The sequence below is a fragment of the Mustela putorius genome, unplaced genomic scaffold (assembly GCF_011764305.1).
Source record: "Mustela putorius furo isolate JIRA1106 unplaced genomic scaffold, ASM1176430v1.1 tig00003853_pilon_pilon_pilon, whole genome shotgun sequence".
NCBI classification, from domain to species: domain Eukaryota; kingdom Metazoa; phylum Chordata; class Mammalia; order Carnivora; family Mustelidae; genus Mustela; species Mustela putorius.
Genome location: NW_025422005.1, coordinates 39,520,973 through 39,544,575, shown reverse-complemented (window position 1 = coordinate 39,544,575; position 23,603 = coordinate 39,520,973). Strand labels below are relative to the sequence as shown.

The following is a 23,603-nucleotide window of genomic DNA, read 5'->3' as shown; positions in this document are numbered from 1 at the left end:
TGGTTTAGAGTTTGGGTTTGAAAAGTGTCTCTAGGGGCGCCTGGGTGGCTCAGTGGGTTAAGCCGCTGCCTTCGGCTCAGGTCATGATCTCAGGGTCCTGGGATCGAGTCCCACGTCGGGCTCTCTGCTCAGCAGGGGGCCTGCTTCCCTTCCTCTCTCTCTGTGATCTCTTCCCTTCCTCTCTCCTACTGTCATCTCTCTCTGTCAAATAAATAAATAAAATCTTTAAAAAAAAAAAAAAAAAAAAAAAAAAAAAAAAAAAAAAAAAAAAAAAAAAAGTGTCTCTAGCCTTGACCTGGGTTGAGACACTTAAAACTCTCAGAGGTGCAATTTAATTTACTCATCTGAAAAATACACACAATTCTGTCTGCCTTGCAGGGTTGCTGTGAAGACGAAAAATAACCAATTTAAGGCACCTGGCTCAGAGCTGGGCCCACAGTGAGGACTGAATACCTCTTTATTCCCCTTATCAAAAATGTAACATTCTGAAAATATATTCCCATTAAAATGAGGTGGCAAAGTCAACTAAGAGCTGGTAACATTTATCCTTGGAATTTAATTTCTGAAATGGAAAAGAACACTTAAAAATGTTACTACTCATCACCTACCTATGTCAATAGCTATTTCCTTCATCTTCAAAATGTTTCACAAACATTAACTAGTAAGTTCTCAGAATAATACCAGCCAGAAAAATATAGAGCAAAGGGGAAGAGATTAAGTGAACTTTAAAAAGTGAATAATGAAAGCACCATTTTTAACACTTACAAACATAATTTCTGGTACACTTTGCCTTTTTAAAAAACCCTCTACTGTGAATGGCCTAAAGTTAGATACTTCACATATAATAAGTGTAGTCTTTCAGGTTTCTGATTTCCCAAGAGGGTAAACCTCTTGTTTTCATGGGAAATTTTGGGAAATTGCCATAGATTGCTCTGGGTACAGATAGCAGAAGGCATTTCTGGCTTTCCACATGGAACTGCTCAGGTTGGGCAGGTCCATGTTCCTGGTCCACCCTCCACTTGGACTGCTCCTTCCTTCCTGTGGACCCCAAGGAACAGCTGCATTGACATCAAATGCACTTCAAGAGGATCTTCCAGGGCATGGTTGGAAAGGTATTGTGGGAAGTGCAGAGAAAACACAGAAAGTGTGACCTCCCCACAGAAGCGAGATGAACCCTTTACAAAGCCACCAGAAAGAATCCTTTCAGTCACATGCTTTAGGAGATTTTGTGAGCCCATTCACACCCAACAGCCCATTCCGTCTTCATGAAGACTGGGAGATAAATAGGATTTGCCCCCTACCCGGTCATTTGCATTTTATAGGTGAGCAGACCAAGGGTCAAGGAGTAAACAGAAAGTAGAGTGACTAGACCTGGTTCACAGGGCGCAGAGCAGGGATGTGAACCAAGGTCTTACTGTTACTGACTCCATCTTCCTCCTTTACCCACCACAACCTCCTGGAAAGCACATTCCTGGCAATATCCTTCTGCAGACAGCAATGGCCAACTAGTACAAGCTGTGGTCTCTCCCGTGCCACACTCTGCTTGTCGGCCTAGACAGCTCTCCTCTCCCACCATCAGGCTAACAAGCCCTTCCCCAGCTCCCCATCTATCCCCAGCTCCCATGTATATGCTTCCCTCACAGACATTTACCACACAGCCCCGAGACTCTCCATCTTCCTGTCTCTGTCACTGGACTGTGAGCATCTTGAGGACAGGGACTGTGTTTGATTCATCTATAATCTCAGGGGCCAGTGCAGAGCTCTAGGCTTTGTTGGTAGAATAAATGAATAAATGGATGGCTCTCTAGGTGCTCACCTGCTCTCCATAGTTAAATCTGCTCTCCTTGCTCTATTCCCTACCACCCTGCTCTCATCACAAACCTCTCTCATATCTCTCTCACCTCTTCAAAATCAATTTAAAAATAGGAGCACTTTTATCTTTTAAAGCTATATTGCCCTCATCACTCTTGTCTTCAACTTCTTTCAAACTGTCCCTAAAGACTGTATTTTTAAGGTCAATTTCATAGCCTCTGTTTCTTTACCCCCACATTCCTTCCAACACAGATTGCTACTGCTTCAAGCCTAAACTCCTCTTTCATTTTCACTTTGGGTCGGAATCTACCTAAAGTCTCCAGGTTAAGAGTCCCACAGAACATGTCCACCTTTGAGAGTTCCCACAAGGCACACAAGCCAAAGTCAAAGTCAATGGGGACTCAATATGTTGCAACAACTATCAGGGTGAGGAATGCCTTATATGTTATTTTTTTAAACAAATGCGTGAATAAACTATCACACAATTACTTCTACTTCCATTCATTTCAAATCAATTTAAGCATGTATCCAATATTAATTGCAGAGTGTAATTATTAGGAACACAGGTACCAGGGCTTAAATGTCTAGGTTTGAATCCAGGTTCCACTGTGTAATTTTGGGCATATTACTTAACTAACAATTCCGCATCTAAGTTTTCTCAGTGTTGATAGTGTTCATAGGTATGTGGCAAAGATAAAATGTATTATTACGGTTCAAGTAACTGAGTTCCATGGCATTTGATCCTTGCTCTCTAGGAATGTAGTTCTGGAAGCGAAGGGCAGCAGTGGTTAGTAGACAGATCTATGAACAGAGCTCCAAACTTCAACAAGGCAAGTGCCATATTCTGAATGCCTTCTGTGGCACGTATGACTCTTGCATGTCTTTATATGTGTGCTTCCTCTCCTCCCCCTACTAAAATGCTGCTCCCACCACTGTCTAAATAACCAGGCCATTCTGCAAAGTGCGGTGCCTGCCTCCTTGACCCACATGGCATAGGCACCTCCCCTCTCTCCTTCGTCAAGGTACTCACTGCTTTCTATTCAGTCACAGTTTACCTGCCTGTCTCCCCACTGACTGGGAGCTCTTTGAGAAAAGGCCCTGAATTTTCCTTGACTTCTTGCTCCAGGCATGTAGTATTACAGGAAGAATGTAACCAAAGGCTGCTGACTGAATCAGTGCTCAGAGGCAAGTGCAGGGTGCTAGGAGAGTTTAGAGGGAGAAAACTGGGGAACACTGCAGGACACTTCCTTTTTCCCTGCAGTGTGCTGAAAAAACCGTAAGAGAAATGTGTGGTTCTCTATTTTTAAATCCTTTTCTTAAGCCTTTTCTTCACTCTACCTGCACTGTTTATTTTAGATGAGTGCAGGCATCAAGATCAAAACAAATGTGAACTAGTGGCCAAGTGTGGGGCAAATAAATTTTGGGAGAATCACAATCCGAACATGCCACTAAACAAAAAAGGAAGAAAATATTTAGGGCTTCATCCAATGCTGTGCACAAAAGATGTACTGCCAAATGTTTAGTTATTCTTCTACTCTTAAAAGTATTTGATGGAGAGTTTTGCTTTCTTTCTTTCTTTTTTTTTTTTTTTTTAAAGTAATTTAAGTCCACACATTGCAAGTGAAAACAAAAGAGCTTTGGCACAAGAATAAACTATGTCTCTCTTTTAATCTTGAGATTTCAATCTAATATTATGCAATAGTATAAAAGAGAGAGGAGATAAAAAATACATAAAATACACATATTTATATTTTAAAACTAATGCTTTCTAGCTGTTCACACTGGAGCATCAGGTAAGCTTATTTGCAATTCCAGTTAATACAGGAGTCTTGACCTGAATATTTTTTGACCTATGAAGATACAAATTCAAAAGTAACCACTTTAACTTAATACTGGAAAGTAGCAGACTCAAGAACTGAACTCAGGATTTCACACACCAGAGCTCTTTTACCCAGCTCTTTTATCTTCCTCTGGCATCCAAGATCCTTTCTGGGATGATATAGCCTCAGTTTTGAAGTTCTCTGTTCTCCTTTTTGAAGGTTATGAAATGGGAAGGAGCTTGTATATTTTATTCTAAATCTTCTCTCCCTATGAACCCTGCAAAAAATGGCCAATATCTAAAATACACACTCTGGAGAGACTGAACTATTTTCTAAAATATTCCTTTATTAAATGCCTACTATGTGCCAGGCTCTGAACCAGACTCTTTACATATGCTAACTATCCTTTAAACAAACCTCTGCAGTAGGTATTATTAACTCCATTTTACAGACAATGAAACGGAGGCTAGAACAGGTTAGTGACTTTACCAAGACCCCACCACAAGTAAGTGGGAGAGGGAAAAAAATCCTCTTTCTCTGACTCCAAAGCCCATGCTCTTAACCAGTAGAATACTTTTAATGGAGAAGAAGAATCCTATGATAATGCTAATGACTACTGTACTTCGGAATGGCTGGCCTAACCTTCCTTCTGACCTTCTTGGAACAGCCTCAACTCTAGGGAAATAGAGTGGAGCCTCTCCCTCATAGACTGGAGACCCCTGGCCGATTTAGGAGTTCTTTTTGTTATGTTTTCCTCAACAAATCTCTTAATCTCCTGCTACTCCAGGGATGACCACCCCACACTGAGTGCAGGTAGGGCAAGCGTTTTACCCCAAGAGCCAGCAGCTGGACATAAAAAACCCAGCCTTTCAAAACAAAGCAATGACTGCTCCAGCTTATCAAGTAGAAGCAAGACGCTGGCTGAACTGCTGTGGCCTCATTACGTGTTCACAAATTCTCATTAGTATCACTCTCCCACCTATTATCTCATTGTATTTTTTAAATAGCATTTCATCACATGAAATTATAAAATATCACATAATATATACACTAATTCTAATTATTTACTTACTCTATTGCCTGTCTTCCCCCTCTAAAGTGAAAACTCCACAAGGGCAGGGACTTATCTTAGCTACCACTGTAACTCCCAGTACCCAGAACAGTGTCTAATTACAGGAAGCACTCAGCAACTATTTGAAGAGTGGGACACAAATTAATATTATATGATAATAATAATGGTGATGATCACTAGCACTTTATATGCCAAGCCCTGTTTCAAGTTCTTAATACACATTGATCCATCAAATCCTTACAACCCTAGAGTACAGATAAAGAAACTGAGGCATAGGGAGAGTAAGGGATCTGCTCAAGGTCAAAATTGGTAAAGACAGGATTTGAACCTTGGCAATCTTGATTTAAAGTCACTATCAATAACCACTAGGCTAAATGTCTCTCATTAGTCTCTTCCTTTAAGAAGTGAGTAATACAAAATGGGAGACAGAAAATGGATTCTGGAATCAAACAGACTAAGCTTGGAATTCCAAGTCTGACACTCCCTAGGCATGTGACCTTTGTGCAAGTTATGTAAACCACGTGGTGCCTCTTCTCCAAAACAGGAACACGAATACCTGTTCCTAGAGTTGTAAGGTTCAATGAGATAACCTAAGTCTCTTCTTTCCAAAAAGCCTGAAATTAGTCCTTATTATTGTGATGTATCATTGTTAACTGTATGGTAGAGATCAAGTAACAAAAGGGGTCTGAAAGAAAGAATTTATTTATTTGTGCATAGCATTGGATCTTTACAATCTGAATTACTTAGGCAGTATAGATGAGCCATGGTAGTCTGAAAAAGTGATAGAAAAATCTATCACTCAGTTAACAATTCATTACTGAGCACCTGCTAGGGACCAGGCACAGAGAGGAGCCTGGGTCTGACTGCTGACATGGTGGTGAGATGGACAAATCAACAAGTGACAATACAGTGGGGAAGACCAATAGTAGAAGGACACTGGCTGTGCTCATGGATGAGGCCCTAACCCAGCACGAGCCAGCAGCACTTTCTTAGTTGGGAAGTCACCTTCTATTTGTCTCCTGAAGCCAGGTGAAGAAGAGCAGAAGGATGTTTGAGACCAAGGGATCTGTTTGAGCATAGGTACAGATGGAACAGCATGGGGAAGTTCCACAGCAGAGAATGAATGGAAGGTGGAGAGCTTCAGGGTGAGGAGCAGGAAAGAAGGGCAGGGGCTGGGCCACAGAGGGTCTCCTGGGCACTGTGAAGGCAGCTTGACTTGATCCTGAACCACAAGTATGGCCATTTAATGGCCATCATTAGATGGCCATTTAATAGTAAATGGCCATCTCTGAGATCACATCTCAACTGTGTGCTTGTAGCAAATACACTGGTTCCCACAAAATACAAACAAAACAGCACTGGGAAAAAGAAAGAATATATTAATTTTTTAATTTTCACCACTGAATTTTCTTTGGGGCCTTCCTTTCTTCCTGAATAGGTCACAGGCATTTTTAGCACTAGTGGAGTATCACCAACTCATGATACTGTTCCTCCTTTGCACTCTAAAGTGATTTTAAACTCAACCCTGTTCAGCGAATGATACTCTCCCTTTTCCAGCACAGCACCTTGAACAACTTGGTAAATATTTGCTGAACTGGGCTGGATTCATTGAGTGAGAACTCTACAAGGTAATGCTGCACCAATGGGTAAGCAGGGGCCATAGGGTAGTGGAAGATAAGAAGATGACTATAATGGCACACTTATCCTCAATAAACCTGAACTTCCAATGATGTAAATGAGACATGCATGACAATAATATACACATCCCAAAGCAGACTGCAAGGGTTGCATTCTTTCAGTAGTGGGCTACTCTGAATCCCACACTCACAGCAGTTTCACCAGACACTCAGCTCCCTGAGGGCAGGAGGCTATGTTTCCTTTATACTAAATCCTCAGAGATCACTAAATAGGAAGTACTAGGAAGGCTTTATCAAATGGATCTATTTAATCTTCACAACAACGCCAAGATGTATAAATCATTTTACATCCGTGGAATTGGAGGCTCACAGAGGTAATGTGACTTGCTTGAGGTTATGAGGTTAGTATAGTAAAAATAGCTATAACAACAATAATAACTACTATTTTTCATTCTAAGGAAGCCTGCTGTCTATTTATCATTTTTTAAATGTTTCTGCCACAGGATTCTCTTTTCATACTAAGATGGCAAATGTTTTCTCTGCCTGAATGAAACTTGGAGTTCGTAACTTGAGTTCTTGAGCTCTGATTGGCTTTTTGCTGTTGCCAGTTTTAGGAGTTCCAAGGGGCGCTAAAGGGTTTTAGGGCAGATGGATTTGCCACCTTCCAGGTAAGGATATTCTTCAGCACAAAGGTTCCCCAATACTCTCCCACTCCCTTCCAAATTTCCAGGTGAGAATTAATCTAATTTCAATTCAATAAATCTTTATTGAATACCTAAACCATGTGACAGGTGCTTTTCTCACTACTTCCAAAATTAAACACTTAGTATGAAAGTTTTTGTGCCTGTCCTCCTGTGATTAAATCACATCTCACCCACTTTCATACACAGTAAACCCTCGAGGGCAGACACCAACTGACCCACCAAGCTCTAAAACATTTTCACGGAACTGAATAAATCTTTGACATTTTGTTCTAGAATTAGACACACTTGGGTTGAAATCAAATCTGGCCCAATTGCTGGCTGTGTAACCTTAACTTGCCTTTCAAAATCTCAGTTCATCCATAAAACAGGAAAATTAACATTTACCTTTTAAGGTTGTTTTAAGGGTTAAAAGGAATGGTATGTAAGGCATAGTGCCTGACTCATAGTAAGGGCTCAAGAAATGAAAGCTAATCTGATTATTTTAGTCCCACCTCCAGAGCACCTCCACTACTTAGTACTATCATTATTATTATTATTACTTTGAAGGTTCAGCTAGGTAGCATGACCAAGTTGTAAGATTTGCTAGTTAATGAGTACTTTGATTAATAGAAAGTCCCAACATATGCCATGCAAATATCTTAACTTTCCAAGATTTAAGATACATTTTCCACATTAAATCTAAAATAATCAGATGCTATCCTTTCTTTAATAATTTGGAAGTTACTAGAGATCTTGCATTGCATAGCTCTGAAGGAAAAAAAAAGGTGGCTTTTTTTCCCTTTGGGATAATGCAGAGCTCAATATCATCTAGAACAGTGTTTTTCGAAATTTACTGACAAGGATCCAACAAAGCAAAAAAAGTAAGAAATATATTGAACACACAGCAACTTCATATCACAACTCAAAACATAGGTAACTGAACCAAAAGTTTCATGAAATAATATGCTTACTAAGCACTAGCCACTGATCTTTTCTATTTTACTTTTTTTTAGTTTATGTAAAAATTTATTTGACAAAATGTAGAAAAAGTGATACTATACATATGATACAGTTATAAGAATCTAAATGAAAAGTGTGGGTTTTATTCAACTGCACTATTTGCTAATGTACCTTCTGAGTAGTGTGAAGCTTAATAAATAGAAGTGAGGGACAGAGGATTTGGATAAGCCAGAATCAGGGTGATTTTGTCAGAATTTTAAACTTAAGTTGGCCCCCCCCATACTGCTGGGAAATGTGGAGTGTTTCATCTCTGAGATGTTAACCAAGAAAGCAGAAATATAACAAAGTCAAAGTGTCTATTTCACTTATTGTTTTAATTTTTTTAAATTATGGTCAAGACCCAATAAAATAATTATTGGCAAAACTAGATTAGTTATTTACTAATATTTTTATTCTGTCTATTGGGGTGTGTCAAGGATACAGTTTAACTGATCCTCCCATCAAGATAATGAAGTTGTATTAATTCTATTTTACATTAAGAACCTGAAACTCAGCCAGGTTAGGTGACTTGGATGAATAAACTAAATGACGGACCCAAAACTTGCAAGTCTTCTAATTCTGTAGTTCAGACTCTAAAAAAAAAAAAAATTATAACTCAATTCAATAAACACTTATTGAGTATTTACTGTGTGCCTAACATTGAAATAAGAGAGCATTTGACAAGAAATCTGCCCTTCTGGGCTCGCAGACTACCAGGGAAGACATGTATACCATGGTACATGGAAGTCTGAAGTGGGTACTTTTCTATTCTGGAGGAAGTAAGCTGTTTCCCAGACTGCCACCATCCTTTCTCTGGCCGCACACTTTCCCACGACTTGAGCACTGGTACCTGCTAGTGAGAGAACGCAGTGTGGTCCTCTAATGGCACACTTCTTTACAATCTGGAATAAAGTCGATATTCTTCCTCCTACTGCTTTTTGGCACTGTAACCCTAAAAGCAATCCTCGATGGGTGTGAGCAGCAGCTGTATCATCATCATCATCATCATCATCACCATCATCATCTTCGTCATCGTCATCATTATCACATCACACTCTCATCAGAAGAGTGCTTTAATGTCAATTCTCTTTAAATAACCAATGTCCAATACAGTGACTTCAACTTCTGAGAAATCATGACCCAATAAAGGCAAGTCCTGACCCTGCAAAACAATCAGGAAACCATATTCCTCTGATCTAAGACATCCCATAGCTATTAATTCAAATAAAGTTAAAACCAAGTCAAAACACCTTAATCTTCCTAAGCGATAGCTTTTACCTATCTCTCTAGCTTTATCTTTACACATCTTATGCTGCATTTCCACCAGACTACTTATCATTGCTTAAGCAAGTGCCTAACTCTGTGCCTTTACTCATACTCTTCCTTCCACATGGAATGCCCCCTTTTCCTAATTTCTCTGCCTATCCATCTTTCCTGGCTCCACCCAAATGGCATTTCCTCTGTGAAGGCTGTCTCCTTCCCCCAACAGCAACAAATGTCTTCTCTTCTGTCTATTGTACCTCTTCTGCCGAGACACTTTTCACATTCTGCCTGTCACTCTCCTTACCCACTATATCAGAATATGTTTTAAATACTGTGACATTCCAGGAGGCACCTAGAATGTGGTTTATAGGGACAGACATGCAATTGTATTTGCTGATTCTGCACCGAAAATCTTGACCTAACAAAGGAATTGCTCTTTGTTTTGGTGTTTGTTTTTGTTTCCCCCCTCTAGAGAAGTAAGCTTTGGCTAAGCTGGATGTATTCCTAAACACTGTGGAGCTAAGACTTCTGATATTGTTAAACATGTATCCTAAGGCAGGCAGCTAAGCTTTATTTTCTATAAAAAGGGGTTAACAACACCTGCCCTAACTGCATTAAGGAGATCAACCTGACAACAAAGGGCAAAAATTACACAATGTTAAATGAATATGAGAAATGATCTCCCTAGTCACAGATCCATTACAGCAGAACTGTGCTGGGAATAGCTGAGGTTCTAGAAACACGTTTCTTCTCTGTTCTTGGAAAAGTGACGTGACGATAGTTCAGGAAGAATATGTTATGATTACAGCAACTGCAAGCCCATGTCTCCAAAATTCACCAACTAGAGACCACCTTAAGAGTTTTTACTAAAACTCTTCCAAGATAAAAGACTTTTCTTCTTGCTGATAACTTTAAGCCAAAGGTGTAAAGCAAGAAGGAATTGAGATTCAAGTACTGGCTTAAATAGGAGTCAATTTTTTAATAACATGAACATGTATCTACCAAAGAGGTTCTAAGAATACCCACCTGCCCCTCCCCTGCCCAGTTACCTGCTCAAATCACTCACCCAATCATCTCTTTTTGGTCTTTCATTAATAGGTGTGAGATTTTTCTAGGATAAACTATGCAAAAACCTCTACCGCTCTCCACATTCAAGCCCCTTTCTTCCACTGGTGTATTTCTGCCTATACAAAACACATTGTAAAAATCAACCAAATTCTTCCAGAGAGCTTGAGTACCACATACAAGGCTTAGAATCCTGAGAATAACCTTGGTGAAGGCTTGAAATAGATACACGTGGAAAGAGAAAAATTCTATTGTCTGCTTCACAGTAAAGGGGTTTTTTGTTTGTTTGTTTTTACACAAAAGCATAGGGTCTGCAAAATAGTGCTTGGGAGAATCCCATCAATTTATAATCTGTCCCCTGATTTTAAGGATTAAATTGAAGGAAAGAAAATGACTCCCTTTCACATCCTTCCCCTGATTATATAAAGTGGAATCCCAAATCCGTGACATTAAAATACTGTTTGAACCAAGGAGGTTATGTTTTCAGTTTCAATCTCGAACCCTTCCAAGTACTACTTGTATATATATATATATTTTTTTTTTTGTCCTCACTGGTGACAGCAACAGGTCCCGATTTAGAACAGCTTGTGAATTTTATTTAATATGGCTGTTTATTTCCCCTTTCAGAGCCTTGGGAAAAAGGCACAAAATTAGGCTCGGCCTAACGCTGGTCCTGACACGCCCCCTCTACCCCTTCCCAAGTGCGCGTGATCAACAGCTACATCAGGCCTTTACGGTGACTCTCGTCCTGTCTCTTTCTTTCCTGCAAATGGGAGGGTCATAAATTGAGGGCCAGCATTCTGCTCACATCTCCCACACCTCTTCAGTCAATGCGATCGTTTCTAGAGCTGTTTGCACTGCCAAAGCCATCCATCATCCTGCCTCACCAAGCAGGAAAAAGAAAACTGATGGCAAGTTAGAAAAATCTCATTAAGCCACTTTTTGCCTCAACCTCTTCACCATTCCTTGAAAAATAGAACTTCAAAATTCAGTCTGTTGGGGAAATAAGAGGGATAGAAGAAAAAAGCTGATGTGGTGAAGAGGAAAAAAAAAATAGCTCCAAAGAGGCTGGTTTCTGGGCCAAAGTCAAATAACTCACAGGTTATAATAATATATTTTAGACAGCAAAGATGAGACCATATTCATTAGCTTAACCTGATTTTTTTTCTGCTTGACTTCTGAAATTCCTAACAGACTCTTTCACAAAATTAAAAAAAGAAAAAACAGCACCGATTAAAATTAATTTTATGTTCACCTTTTTTCTCATTTAACAACTAAATCCCAAGTTAATTCTAATTCCAAAGGGTGCCATGAATGTACCTTGCAAAAGCCTATGAGAATGCCGAAAACTTAATAAAGCCTCATAATTCCAGGGTGTAACTGAGGGCTTGTCTGTGTTTAAAAATTACTGTATGTCACCCCCATCCTCCTTGAGTTCTCTATCCTTGAGAGAACGGAGACTATGAGGGTAACATTCAGTGTCACTTCTCCCCAGGACATCTGGCACAGGCAGACTGAAAAAGACCTAACATCCTCTAGGCAACTTTAATATTCAGGCCTATGACTGCTACCTTCCCATATTGTTTCTCATCTGATCCACACAAAACCCTGTGAGTCAGGCCTTATCATCCCCATCTTGGAGATGAGGAAATTGAAGCTCGAGAACTGAAGGACCTCATCCAACATCACCCAGTTACTAATAGGGAAAGTCAAGACTCTAGCCCCCAATCCACCTGACTTCAAAGTCCTTGGCACTTTCTGGTTTCGTAAGACAAAGAGCAATCTTTTCAGATGGTTGACTGAACAGGCAGCCCATGAAGGTCTGTGAATCCAGAGGCAGACCTGGGGTTCCATAGCCTCTGAGCGGGCCTGCCGGTGAAGACCCGGGCACAGTGCTATCTAGCAGAAACAAATCTGATTTTTCTACATATATGCGAGTTGATGTAATATGTTTTTAGCCCCATCTGCACACTGGCCCTCTGGGTCCTAATCACAATAACCAGGTTGATTTCAGGATTTGGAACCCTTTCTACTATAGAGGTGATTAAAATTAAAATATAATCAAGCTAGAAAGTTATCCTCCCCCAAAGCCACCTAAAACAGAGCAACTCCAAAATAAAACCAATTTACATATTTTAACCCAAATTAAAAAGTAAAAGCTAAGGATTCCCTTTTAATATCCTGAATAATAAATGCACATTTATGTAAAGTTTCCTTTGGGGAATGATTACTATGAGGACAACTTTCCCAATATTATTCATAAATATCACTTTTGTTTTGGTGTTACAGTAAGAATCTGGACTTGTGGGAATTGTACTGTCTGTACCCAGTACATCAACAGAGATAATTAATATTGAAGACAAGTACAATATCCAGAATTTTAGATATGTGGTTGACTGCATTACAAAAAGTAACATAAGAGAGGATGATGAGTCAAATCTGGTCAAAATCACACATTACAGGGACTTAGTCGTTTACTCCATTTTAAGTGAGCACTCTCCTAATAAAAGTTTCATTAGTAAAGATTGAAAGTTCCCAGGCTTTCCACGACAGACTCTTAAATAGCACTTAAAGTTTATCATTAAAGCTGTTTTTACTACTGCTGCATCTTCAAAGGGGGCACTCGGAAAAAAAAAAAAAGTTCAACTCAGCCTGTTATTTTTCATGTACAAATTAGAAAGGAAAACTCTAAAGGTTTAGACTGGCAGCTTAGGAAAACACAGGCTACTTGAGAAGCCATTTCTGGCACATCCCAGTGCACACCAGGAGTCATGGCTGTCTATCTATACCACTGCCACATACCATCCCCCGCACCACACACACACACAGAGTACAGGCAGTATCTAAGTGTATATCACAACATTATGACATCTGCTTTATGTCCAAACTTTAAAGTTTTCATAGAAGCATGCCAAGAGGGTCACTATATTCTCAGGTCCTCCCTGGAGGGTGACATGGGGAAAGGTACTCAGAGTCATCTCTGTTAGAAGAACAGCATTCGTATTTCTGTAAAATTAACAGGATCTAGCCAAGCTCCACGGGTAGCTGACAGAAAGACAAGTTCCTCCGAACTGTCTAAACTTTCCTTTTCCTGAAAGCAAACATCTGCATACATGGAGCCTTATAGACAAAAATGTCCAGAAGATCTCTGATTTCTCTCTTTTGGAGTCATGCCCAGGCTCTTACAAATACAAAAAGAAAAACATTTGTGTACTTGAATATTCCGACAGATGTCTTCTCATAACTTGACACAAACTGCGTTATGTGACATCCAACCTTAAAATCCCTCACCTCAACTTTAGCTCCAATCACAGGGACTTAGACTTTTATTGTTTGTTTTGATCAGTGTCAGAAGAAAAAGAAAGGGTGACCTTGAATTCCACCTTCCAGGGAAATGCACACAGTAAGTCCTCGACAAACACATCTTCATCCAACAACAAATGATAGCTCGCCTCTACTGTGAACACAGTTGGCAAAATCACTTCAAGGGCTAGTCGCTCCAAGGCAGGAGACGATAGAAGGTAAATGATTCGCAGAATAAGCAGGAGTGTATTCAATGCCACAAAGTGCAGAGAGGAGGCAACCTCCACGTTGTGGTGTGTTTTTCAGAATTCGCCATCTTGCTAGAATTGTTTCTGTTTCCTTATATCCTGAAAATAGAACTAAACCTCCTATAGAAAAAGTATTTATGAATTACATTTTTATAGCTTCAGCATGAATAATTAAAAAATTAAATTCGAGTTTAAATGCTATTTTTCAAACCAAGAGTCCCAAGTGAGTTATTTTTAATGGAGACCTACGACTTGTAATCTTTTTCCATTTTTAAAAAATCACATATGCTAGTTTTGCACTTTACTTTTGTGGTCAAAAATAAGGCTTTCCAAAAACAACAAAAAACAAAATGCAAGCACAACAATTACATTGACCTTATTTCTTCAACATTTTCACTGCTTCCTCAACAAAAATTATTTAAAGATTCCTTTATGGTGTTCAGCATTTTGTGATCCTTACGGAGAAAGACCCATATCGAAGGGAAAATATCTCTGGTATTAAATACAATGAGGGACTGAATACCGATCTTCCCCATAGCAAAAATGGTCAGTCCTAAAATGGTCAAGTAAAAGGCAAAATCTTGGGGGTGGAGCGTCGGGTGAGAGAGAAAAGAGATAGAGGGAGGGTAGTAGGGGGAGCCACCAGCGTATTAGGAGCACTGACACTGCATAATGTAATTATTAATGAATGTACAAGGAACAACATAAATATTACCATTAAGCAGAGTGAACATCCAAAGCAAGCTACCTGGCCGATTGCTTTATTTTTTATCCTTTTGTAACAATTCCATTTCCAAAGTGCTTGATTCCTAACACTGATGCTCCAAAGCTATTGTGAGCACACTGCCTGAATACTTAATGAAGTAAACAACAAACAAAATGGCTCATCGTTGGTGCCCCTAGCTAGCATCCCAAACTGGATATAATTAAAGGTGTGAATAAGCAAGCAAGGAAGTAATGAACCTGCAAAGTCAAGGTTCTGAGAAATTATCGGGCATCCCGCACTGCACCAGTTCAAATTTATCACTCATTATCTCTTATATCGGCAAGTGCAGACCCACATGTTGGTACCCATCTCCACTCTTGTCCTCCAGCCTTTTTTTCTTTCTACTTCTAGATGAGTAATTTATGACAATTACTGTTTGTGACAACTTCCACACATCCACAGATCACCTATCTTTTTACCCTTAAGAAGTCACTGATCTATAATAGCCCTCCACCCTTAAAATTCATGGAGATTTAAAAAAATAGGAGGATGTTTCTAAAGCACACACATCTACACACAAATTCACAAACCAACGAACACACTGCTAACACAGCCACGCTACCTCCTCCTGCTTGTTTTTACCAATGGTTAAAGATTAGGTTCAAATGCTCCCAAAGAAAAAAACAACTCTCCTTCCAAATATACACACATTTTATTTCGAGCCTAACCCTTTGCTTGAGAGAGCAGCTTCGAACTCATAATTACTGTGATAGAGCTGTACATTTATAGTTTCTCAAGTGGCAACTAAAGAAAGGTGTTTGGTTATGAATGCAGGTCTTGCAGGGTCTGGATCTATCTTTTTCTTTTTTTTTTTATTAAGTTTTGTATTTTTCTAATAAGAAAATTCTTGGAGTTTATGAGGAGGAGAAGCCACTTCTTATGGGAAGCCAGCTCAGTTTGGTTTTCTTTCCCTTTTCAGATGCACATATACTTGCAAGTATGTATACACATTTGGTAATACCAAATAAGGAAAACCTAAGACAGGTGCAGGATACCAGAAACACACATGCTTACACAGATACACTCACACACACACAGAGTCTCCCTCTCTCACAAACACATACTTTCCACATATCCATCAAATGGATGGAAGAACAGACAGCGGACAATAAAAGGTTGACTTAACTTTTAAAAGAATTGGTGAATTCTGAACAACATGGTCCATCTACTGGAAGATAGTAAGATAAAAGCTTGAGAATGTTTGTGTCCTTCATACCCCTCCAAATTCCTAATGACATTGGGAAAAAATACTGCATTGCAGCATTCGCCAGCGCACACTCATGTGTCTAGCATCCGCTGGCCAGTTCACCAACAAATGTACATATTAAGTGTCCAGGCATATAAATTAAGAGCCTGGTGCCCACAGATCACTGGAACTGATGAAGAAATTTGTCAAGGCCAAAGTACTTCTGTCCACATACAATGACCTCTATCAAGACCGCCATTCCTTATTTGCGGTACACACAATTTGTTTCGTTGGTCTTTTTTTAATTATTATTAAAATAGGACATTAAGATGCCAACGGCTAAGTGAAGCAGCATATATCCTCATGGAAGGAATAGTATTTGGTCTACATATAGGAAAAGAATCGACCCACAAAAAGGAAATAAGTGCAAAGGGGAGAAATCAAACCAAAGAAAGGACTTGCCCTGAGGAAACCCTTTCATTGTTAGTGGTAATTCTTACTAGAGAAAAACACCTTGATTCACCCACAAATTCTTTTAGAGATACTGAACACACACACAAAGCGCTATTCAGGCAAAGATTTCTGATTCGAAATGTCAAATAGATTATTCCCAACAGAAATACTAAGTTTCAAATACCTGAAGTCTACCACATCTCAAACCCTTTTTTAAGACTGAGTTAAGAACTAAAATGCAAATGCGGAGCTCATTTTCTTTCTCTTTCCTTAAAAAAAAAATTCTATTGTTATTAGCTCACAACAATCTGGCCTTCTTCTCATCACAAAATCTTTGAATATTCAAAAGACCCAGGAAGGGCTATTGGGAGAGAAAAAAGTTTTAAGTCTTTGGAAAACTATCAAACAGAAGGAAGCTCATCTATATCTGGCCAGGAGGATGACTTGAATGAATGGAAGTTAAAAAAATGAATGGGACTACAAAAATGAGTGGTTTAGTTGCTTCTTAAGCTTTTTTCTTTTTTTCTGAGATATTAAAGTTATCTTATAAGTCAGTGATTCTCAAAGTAATTTCTCAGTCATTTCTCTATCTATGTCCATTTTATCTTTTTAAAAAATGTAAATATTAAACGATGTGGCCATGATGTTACAATGACATATACAGACATTCTGATCATTAAAACTGTGATGTAGTGAGGTGATCTTTGCAGAAATATTTCCAATCAGATTTTCATTTCTTAATAAATGCACATTCAGCCTTGTGCTTCCACAAAGGCACACCTCCACATACAGGTAGTAGGCATTAATATTTTTAAGACAAAGAAGCAAGAAAGGTCAGCAGTAGAACTACGTGTCTTTTTTACAACCCAAGACAAGGTGACAGTTCTTATGGAAATTATTTCCCCCTAACTAAATAATGCTAGAAATTTCTTAGGAAAAAAAAAAAAAAACTATCCTAATTTTTAAGAGATATATGGTTATGCAAAAATTCAAGTGTATGACCTATGACAAAAAAATAAGTTTATTTATTTTTACCTCAAGAGTCAAAAAAAATTTTAAAAATCCCCCCAAAAGAAGAGAAAACAAAAAGAAACCCCTTGCAAGAAAAAAAGAAGGTGGGGGAGGTAAGTGCAGAGATTTGCAATGGAGAGAGTAAAAATTAAGAGTACTTTTTGTAAAGCCAATATATATTTCCTAACTTTTTAACATATTTCAGTATTTTTTAAATCTCTCATTTGGGGGGTTAATATTAGCTATCTGATCAAAAATGCAATTTGGAACAAGTCATAACAGATCATGGTTTTTATGTTACTGCCTATTCGCCTAAGCACTATACCTTTCAGTCCTTCTGGTACCCACCATCATGAGAAAAAGAGACTACTCGTAAAGCACACTCAGAGAAAAAGGGAAAGATGCCTGTCACCCAGCACATGCATGGGTCTTAGATGTTCAGAGACACTAAAAAAAAAAAAAAAAAAAAAAAAAGAAAGAAAGAAAGAAAGAAATCAGCTTTTCACTCAGTTTATGCTAAGACCAGATCCAGGACCAAATGCCTTGCAGTTCCTGCAAGGGTGCAGCCTGATGGACCTTGGGGTTGAAGGTACAGAGAGGAAAACGAAGATAAAGGCCAGAATACAGTTTTTCATTTATTATTTTTAAAAGTAATTTCTACTTGGGATATAAAATGAGAGATACAATGAACTCCCTAGAATTGTAGTATCAACATTTAGTTGATTTAGTAAAAACACCAATATCACCTGGCACAAAATCATTGCTTTAGGGTAAATCTATTCTACCTATATTTCTCCAATGGATATTTGCTAGAAATTTCTAAGAAATCATTTGCAGAACCTATCAGCTGTGGGAGTTCACTATTATGCTTCCGTCAACTTCATTCAATATAATTTACATTTTTTTTCAAATGGCCTCACAGGATTCCTTGCGATTTTTCGCACGTACAATTTCACAGCAGGGTAAAGGGGGAAAGAGAGAGAGAGAGAGAGGGGGAAAAAAAAAAGCAAGATTCCCTACCCTCCCTTCCCCCTCTTCTTCTTTTCTCTCTCTCCCTCTCTCTGTTTTTTTTAAAAAAAAAAAAAAAAAAAAAAAAAAAAAGAGACAGAACAGATGCTTAAAAATAGATTTCTAAAAATCACTGTAAACCAGAGTTAGAAATGTAATTAACACCTATTTATAAAGAATAATTAAAGTTGGGCCGGCCACAAAGAACAGCAAAGATAATCGAGGTCCCGTCCTCCCCCCCCCCCTTTTTTACACTGTTTGCAGTGTGTTCTCATGATAGCCACCTGCTCCCTACTCGGCTTTTCCTCTGTTCGTTTCCCCGGCAACCTTTCATTGGGTTTTCCTCCCAGCTATCGCTTTCAGTTGGGCTGCTCGGTCTAATCTTATTTGTTTTACACCCATCAAAACAAGCAGCCAGACAAAGGCAATCCTCTAAGAATGGGAAAAAGACCACAGCTTTGTTATAACATCTATGCAGAGCAAAAAGTCCTCCCCAGGCTTTTCTAGCAAAAAATAAGTGAGATGGATATGAATTTACAGCCTCCCCACATACCCGGCTTTGAAACCCCGTGAAAGCTATTGCTGGTGAAATTCAAAGTCAAAGTGGGCACTCGTGGCATCTGATTGTGCCATTTTGTGCCATATCTTCAGGGTCAACACCAGGCAACAGGAGCGGCACTCAAGGAGTTTCCCTGCTTCTTTTTTTTTCCGAAAAGATGATGCTAAAAATAGATTTACTACTTTGGCAGAAAGGTTTCCCACTTCCCCTTCCACATCCCGAAGTCCTGTTTCACAATTGCATCTGCTGATACTGAACCTCATCTCCTCCACCCCTCGTACCCAGCCTTCCCCATCACTCCTAGCAGGTGACTGAAAAAGAAATGTGCCTTTAACTTTAACAGTCATGTAATTCTGTTGAAAGCTCACAGAGGCGGTGGACACGCCAGCCAACAGCGACGGTGACATTGTGATTGTCAAAAAAGACACCAACCTTGCTTGGCTAAATGTGTGTTCGATGGAAGAGGCAGTGTGTGTGCCTTGTGTGCATGCAGTGCCATTACACTTGGAGATGGATTCTGGCTTTCAGAAGAGAGAAATACTAATAAACACACACATACACACACACATGATCTGTACAGTGATTTACGATGCACAGTCCATCATCCTTCACACACACACACACACACACACACACACACACACATACACACACGGCTGGAATCTCTAAGCTGCCTTCCTCTGAATTTTCACTTACCATCTTCAAGCCATTCCACTCCATCTGTGATCAGAAGAAGATGGACCCTCACACAGTGTGTCAAAAGCGGAAAGGAACGTTATGTAAAAGCTGACATTCCTTCTTACAGAGCTGCTGCCCAGAGAAGGAAGCAACAACTCAACACGCCAGGCACCGCTACACATATAAGCCGCCTCCTCTTTTTTATGAGGTCATGACAGGAAACTCTTTGAAATACAAGATGCAGCATTTACTGAAGCCCAAATAAATCACTCTCTTTGCCGTTTTGACTGCGCAGTCCCCCGAAACACAACTGCCCATCTCAACGTTCAGTATCCAGGAACTGCTTCTCGAGCTTTAAATTTCCAGCACGGAAATGGAGATTCCTAACCCCGCTGCATCCACCTCCAGCCCCACGAAACCCAGGCACATAGACAAACCCCCTCTCCCTTACAAAACAAAACAAAACAAAACAAAAAAACAAAAAACAAAAAAAATCTTTTCTGCCAATATGGTCTCATGTAATATAACCTCTTTCAACAAACCAGCAATTATTTCAGCCCACCTCCCCTCTCTACCACCCCCTCCTTTATGTTGAAGGGAAAACTGACAATGACCTGTTAAAAATGACAATCTATTTCCCCTCTGCTTTTCAATAAAAGGACCTACCGGCACTCTCTACACAAAAGAGATAGTAAATGTAGGAACCAAACAGCAGCAGAGAACTAAACTCTTGTGCAAGCATAAGACTGGTCAAGGTGTAGATGCTTTTCTTCCCTCCAGCAACACAAACAACAGATTATAAATCTAGTCATACCTACCATAACCATTCTTATTGGCAAATATTGGGTCTCGCAGAGCTTCGACTCTTCTCTTAAAATTTGCAAAGCTTTCAGGATATATTTTTTAAATGACTACTATTGTTATATATATTTAAAGATCCACAAAACACAGTGTGGATGATTGTAAAGTAAATCAATTATTTGGGGGGAGGGGACGGGGGGGAGAGAAAGAAAAAAAAAAAAAAGAAAGAAAAGGAGCAGTGAGCTGAAACCCCCGATTCTAGGATGTAGATAAGAACAACTGAACAGAGCCTTGCTGAAATTGGCTCGAAGCTTCCCCTTTTTACATCCATTTATGGGACCATCTGTCAGCCGAAGCCAGGATCTGATTGGCTGGGGAAACGAAGGGAGGCGTTGCAACATCAGGTGCTATTTAAATTAGCTACTGCCAGATTGACGATGTTAATGATTTGGTGACCTCTACAACAACAGAGACCAGATTTCTGAACTGCTTCTTGTGTCTGGTAATTAAGGCCAGGCTGAAGCAACAACAGCCATGCTTGTATTTTTACCTTTTCCCTCCTCCTAGCTCAAAAGTAATGTAATAACTGCAGGTCACCGGCGGGCCGCTTGCAAACCTTACCAGTGGGAGTGTCCTCTCTTTCCCCTGTCCTGAAGGCTGCACCACCAAACCCCTTTGACAGTATAGCATATTTCCAACCACCTTATCTTTCTCGACAGTTGCTTTCTAGCGAAATGCATATTTAATGATCTGCCTCTAGGCTTAAAGATACAACAAAAGCACTTTAAGGTGCTAATACATTTACATTTTAACTTTATTTCCTAATACTGCTGATTTTTAGTAAGCAATGCTCCTTCTGCAGCTACCATGGCCAGCGTTTCAAGAGACAGCAAGTTTGAGATTGTGTGTGCTCTGCGAACTGGGTTCCTACAAGTTTGCTTCAGAAAACTACTTCTTAATAAACAACAACAACAAAAAAACCAGAGGGATATGGGGGCAGCTGTCAGCCTCTACCTTTCTGCCTTCTGTCTGAGCTTTTCAAAACAAAGAATGATGAATGATTTATTTAAATGAATTTATTTCTCAACTTGGATAGGGGCATGATCTGAATTTTTAAAAATCCACTAAAACATAATTTTTTTCTTTGCTTCCCCACTGCTATAAAGAATGGTAAAGCATGCTTTTGACAATATCATCATTTCATGACCAGTGCAGAGTGCTTATCTTGCTGGACTGAACACGTGATTTTGCTTCCGTCTTTCAAAAGATGTCTTTTTTCTTTGGCATCTTAAAAGACTTGAAAAGAGACATTTAGCAAGGGTGCGGTGATGTATGGTTTGTCCGCCTATGTTATACATTTCATAACCTCCACGATACCAGTCTTCAGTAGTATAGTAATTTGTCCTGGTTTGGGTTTTAAAGTGGCTTACCTGAGGAGTTTTTGCTTTACTTCTGTCCAAAAAGCTAACTTATTGCTATTTTTTTTAACTCATAATTGAGTCAGTTTGTTCCTCAATGAATACACAGAGGTAACAAATACTACTAAAGAAATATTTCAACGTAATTTTAAGTCTTTGGCTGGAGTTGACAGTGAGATGGGACTGGGCAGTATAGAAATACAGACTGAAAATCATGCCACACTCTGGACTTCAAGTCCAAGGATATATGTATCTGTGAAAAATGATTAGGAAAGAAAATGACCTTTACGTTAAAAAAAAAAAATTAACTATTCTCTCCTAGCTACTATTTCACGAACACACACACACAAATATACATAGATATGCATGCTTTTAAAAATACAGATATACCACAAAACAATATGTATTGAGTACACTATCTGGAGAATTAGACTTGAATATAAATATATTCAGCTGTTAGAAATAACAATCCATGAAATAGAAAAGTAGAAATGTTAAAATTATAACCCCTTCAAGTGGAACAAGACTGAATTAAGAAAACTTTTAAAATAATTTCTCCAGCAAATATGTAAAAGTCCTACGAATCACAATAATACAACAATACTGTTGAACTGTGTTCTAGGGACGAATTCAGAGGTTAAGTGTTCTAAAGAGCTCAGCATACAGACACAGGGCAGGTACAGGTGCCCCAAATCAGTGACAGAAACTCTGAGTGTGAGCTTCCCATTACAGAAATATTGTGAGAAGAAAACCATGAATACAATGCTGACAAACACATAAATGAAAACAGCTCACTCCAGAAGAAAATATTTACTTTGTACTTCTCTGGAGGTTAGAAATGTCAGAATTTCTTAAAACCATTCTCCCCCACCCACACTAATCTCAGCATACTTAGCGAGCCATTAATTACCATTAGGGATATCAAAAGATGTTCTGGCCACTCTTCTGAAACAGAAACTATATATTACAGTATAAATAATTAGCTAGTTTTGCCAGGTTAAAAAAAATCCATGCTCACTTCTCCAAAAAAACACTCTAAAGTCTTTCAACGGAATCCTCAAACAAATGCACAAATGTCCTCAGAGGCCTTTTCTCTAAAGACAAAGGCAGAATCCTATTGTTGGGAAAAGTCAACCTTATTATTGCATTTCCAATAGTACCATTCATCTTTCAGAGTGAGGGGCTGACCGCTCCATCAGTGGTGTGACATTTGTAAAGCAACAGATTCTCAATATATTATCTCAAGAATCAGGCAGGCGAGTCTCCCAGTCATGCATGATTTTTTTTTTCTTTCTGCCACAATCCTCCACCACCACAGAAAGAAACTTGTCTCACTCAGGCAGCTCAGGCAACCTAAAAATGATATCCCAGAGCTGTGGGGCTGCTAGCGCCGCTGTATCCCTCTTACCATAAATGAGCAGTTTCTTGACTCATTAATAACAATTTCCCTTAAAAAAAGGAATCTCATATCACTCAGCCCCTTGCCACCATGCACACATCCCAAAGGTTGCGGACATGTCAGCATCAGTCGCCGGCAGCCAGCTTTCCCACACAGAGTCCAGATGGACTGTACCAGAAGCCAATTCAGCGTTAATAACTACCTACTCCGCGCAGAGGAGAAGCCTTACGTGGCACAATGGGCTAGGAAACAGCAGCCGGCTGAAACTGCAAATAAAGAAGACAAACCAAATTCTCCAAAAACACCAAAAGGAAGGAACAGAAAGGGAAGCGTGAACTGTATTCCTTGACTTCCTTGAGAAGAGAAAGAAAAAAAAAAAGGAAAAAAGAAAAAGAAAAAGAAAAAGAATCCTTCATAAACAT

The 23,603-nt window shown here is 39.2% G+C and overlaps 1 protein-coding gene across 6 annotated transcripts in view; it reads right to left on the bottom strand.

Moving 5' to 3' along the window:
• ELAVL4 (ELAV like RNA binding protein 4) overlaps positions 1-23,603 on the bottom strand; it is a 143,513-nt gene that overhangs the window by 65,164 nt on the left and 54,746 nt on the right. For 2 of the 6 annotated variants that reach the window (XM_004774509.3, XM_004774504.2), the window contains exon 1: positions 20,382-20,664. The exons of 1 other annotated variant lie outside the window; for it this stretch is intronic. Coding sequence is in view for 3 of the 5 variants with exons in the window: in XM_004774504.2 (XP_004774561.1) it covers positions 20,382-20,390 (9 nt within the window). In the remaining 2 variants the exon portion in view is untranslated. Of the gene's footprint in view, positions 1-19,581; positions 19,914-20,381; positions 20,665-23,603 lie in introns of those variants that run through there. 3 more of the 6 variants (XM_004774502.3, XM_045064495.1, XM_045064496.1) reach the window with 3 other exon arrangements.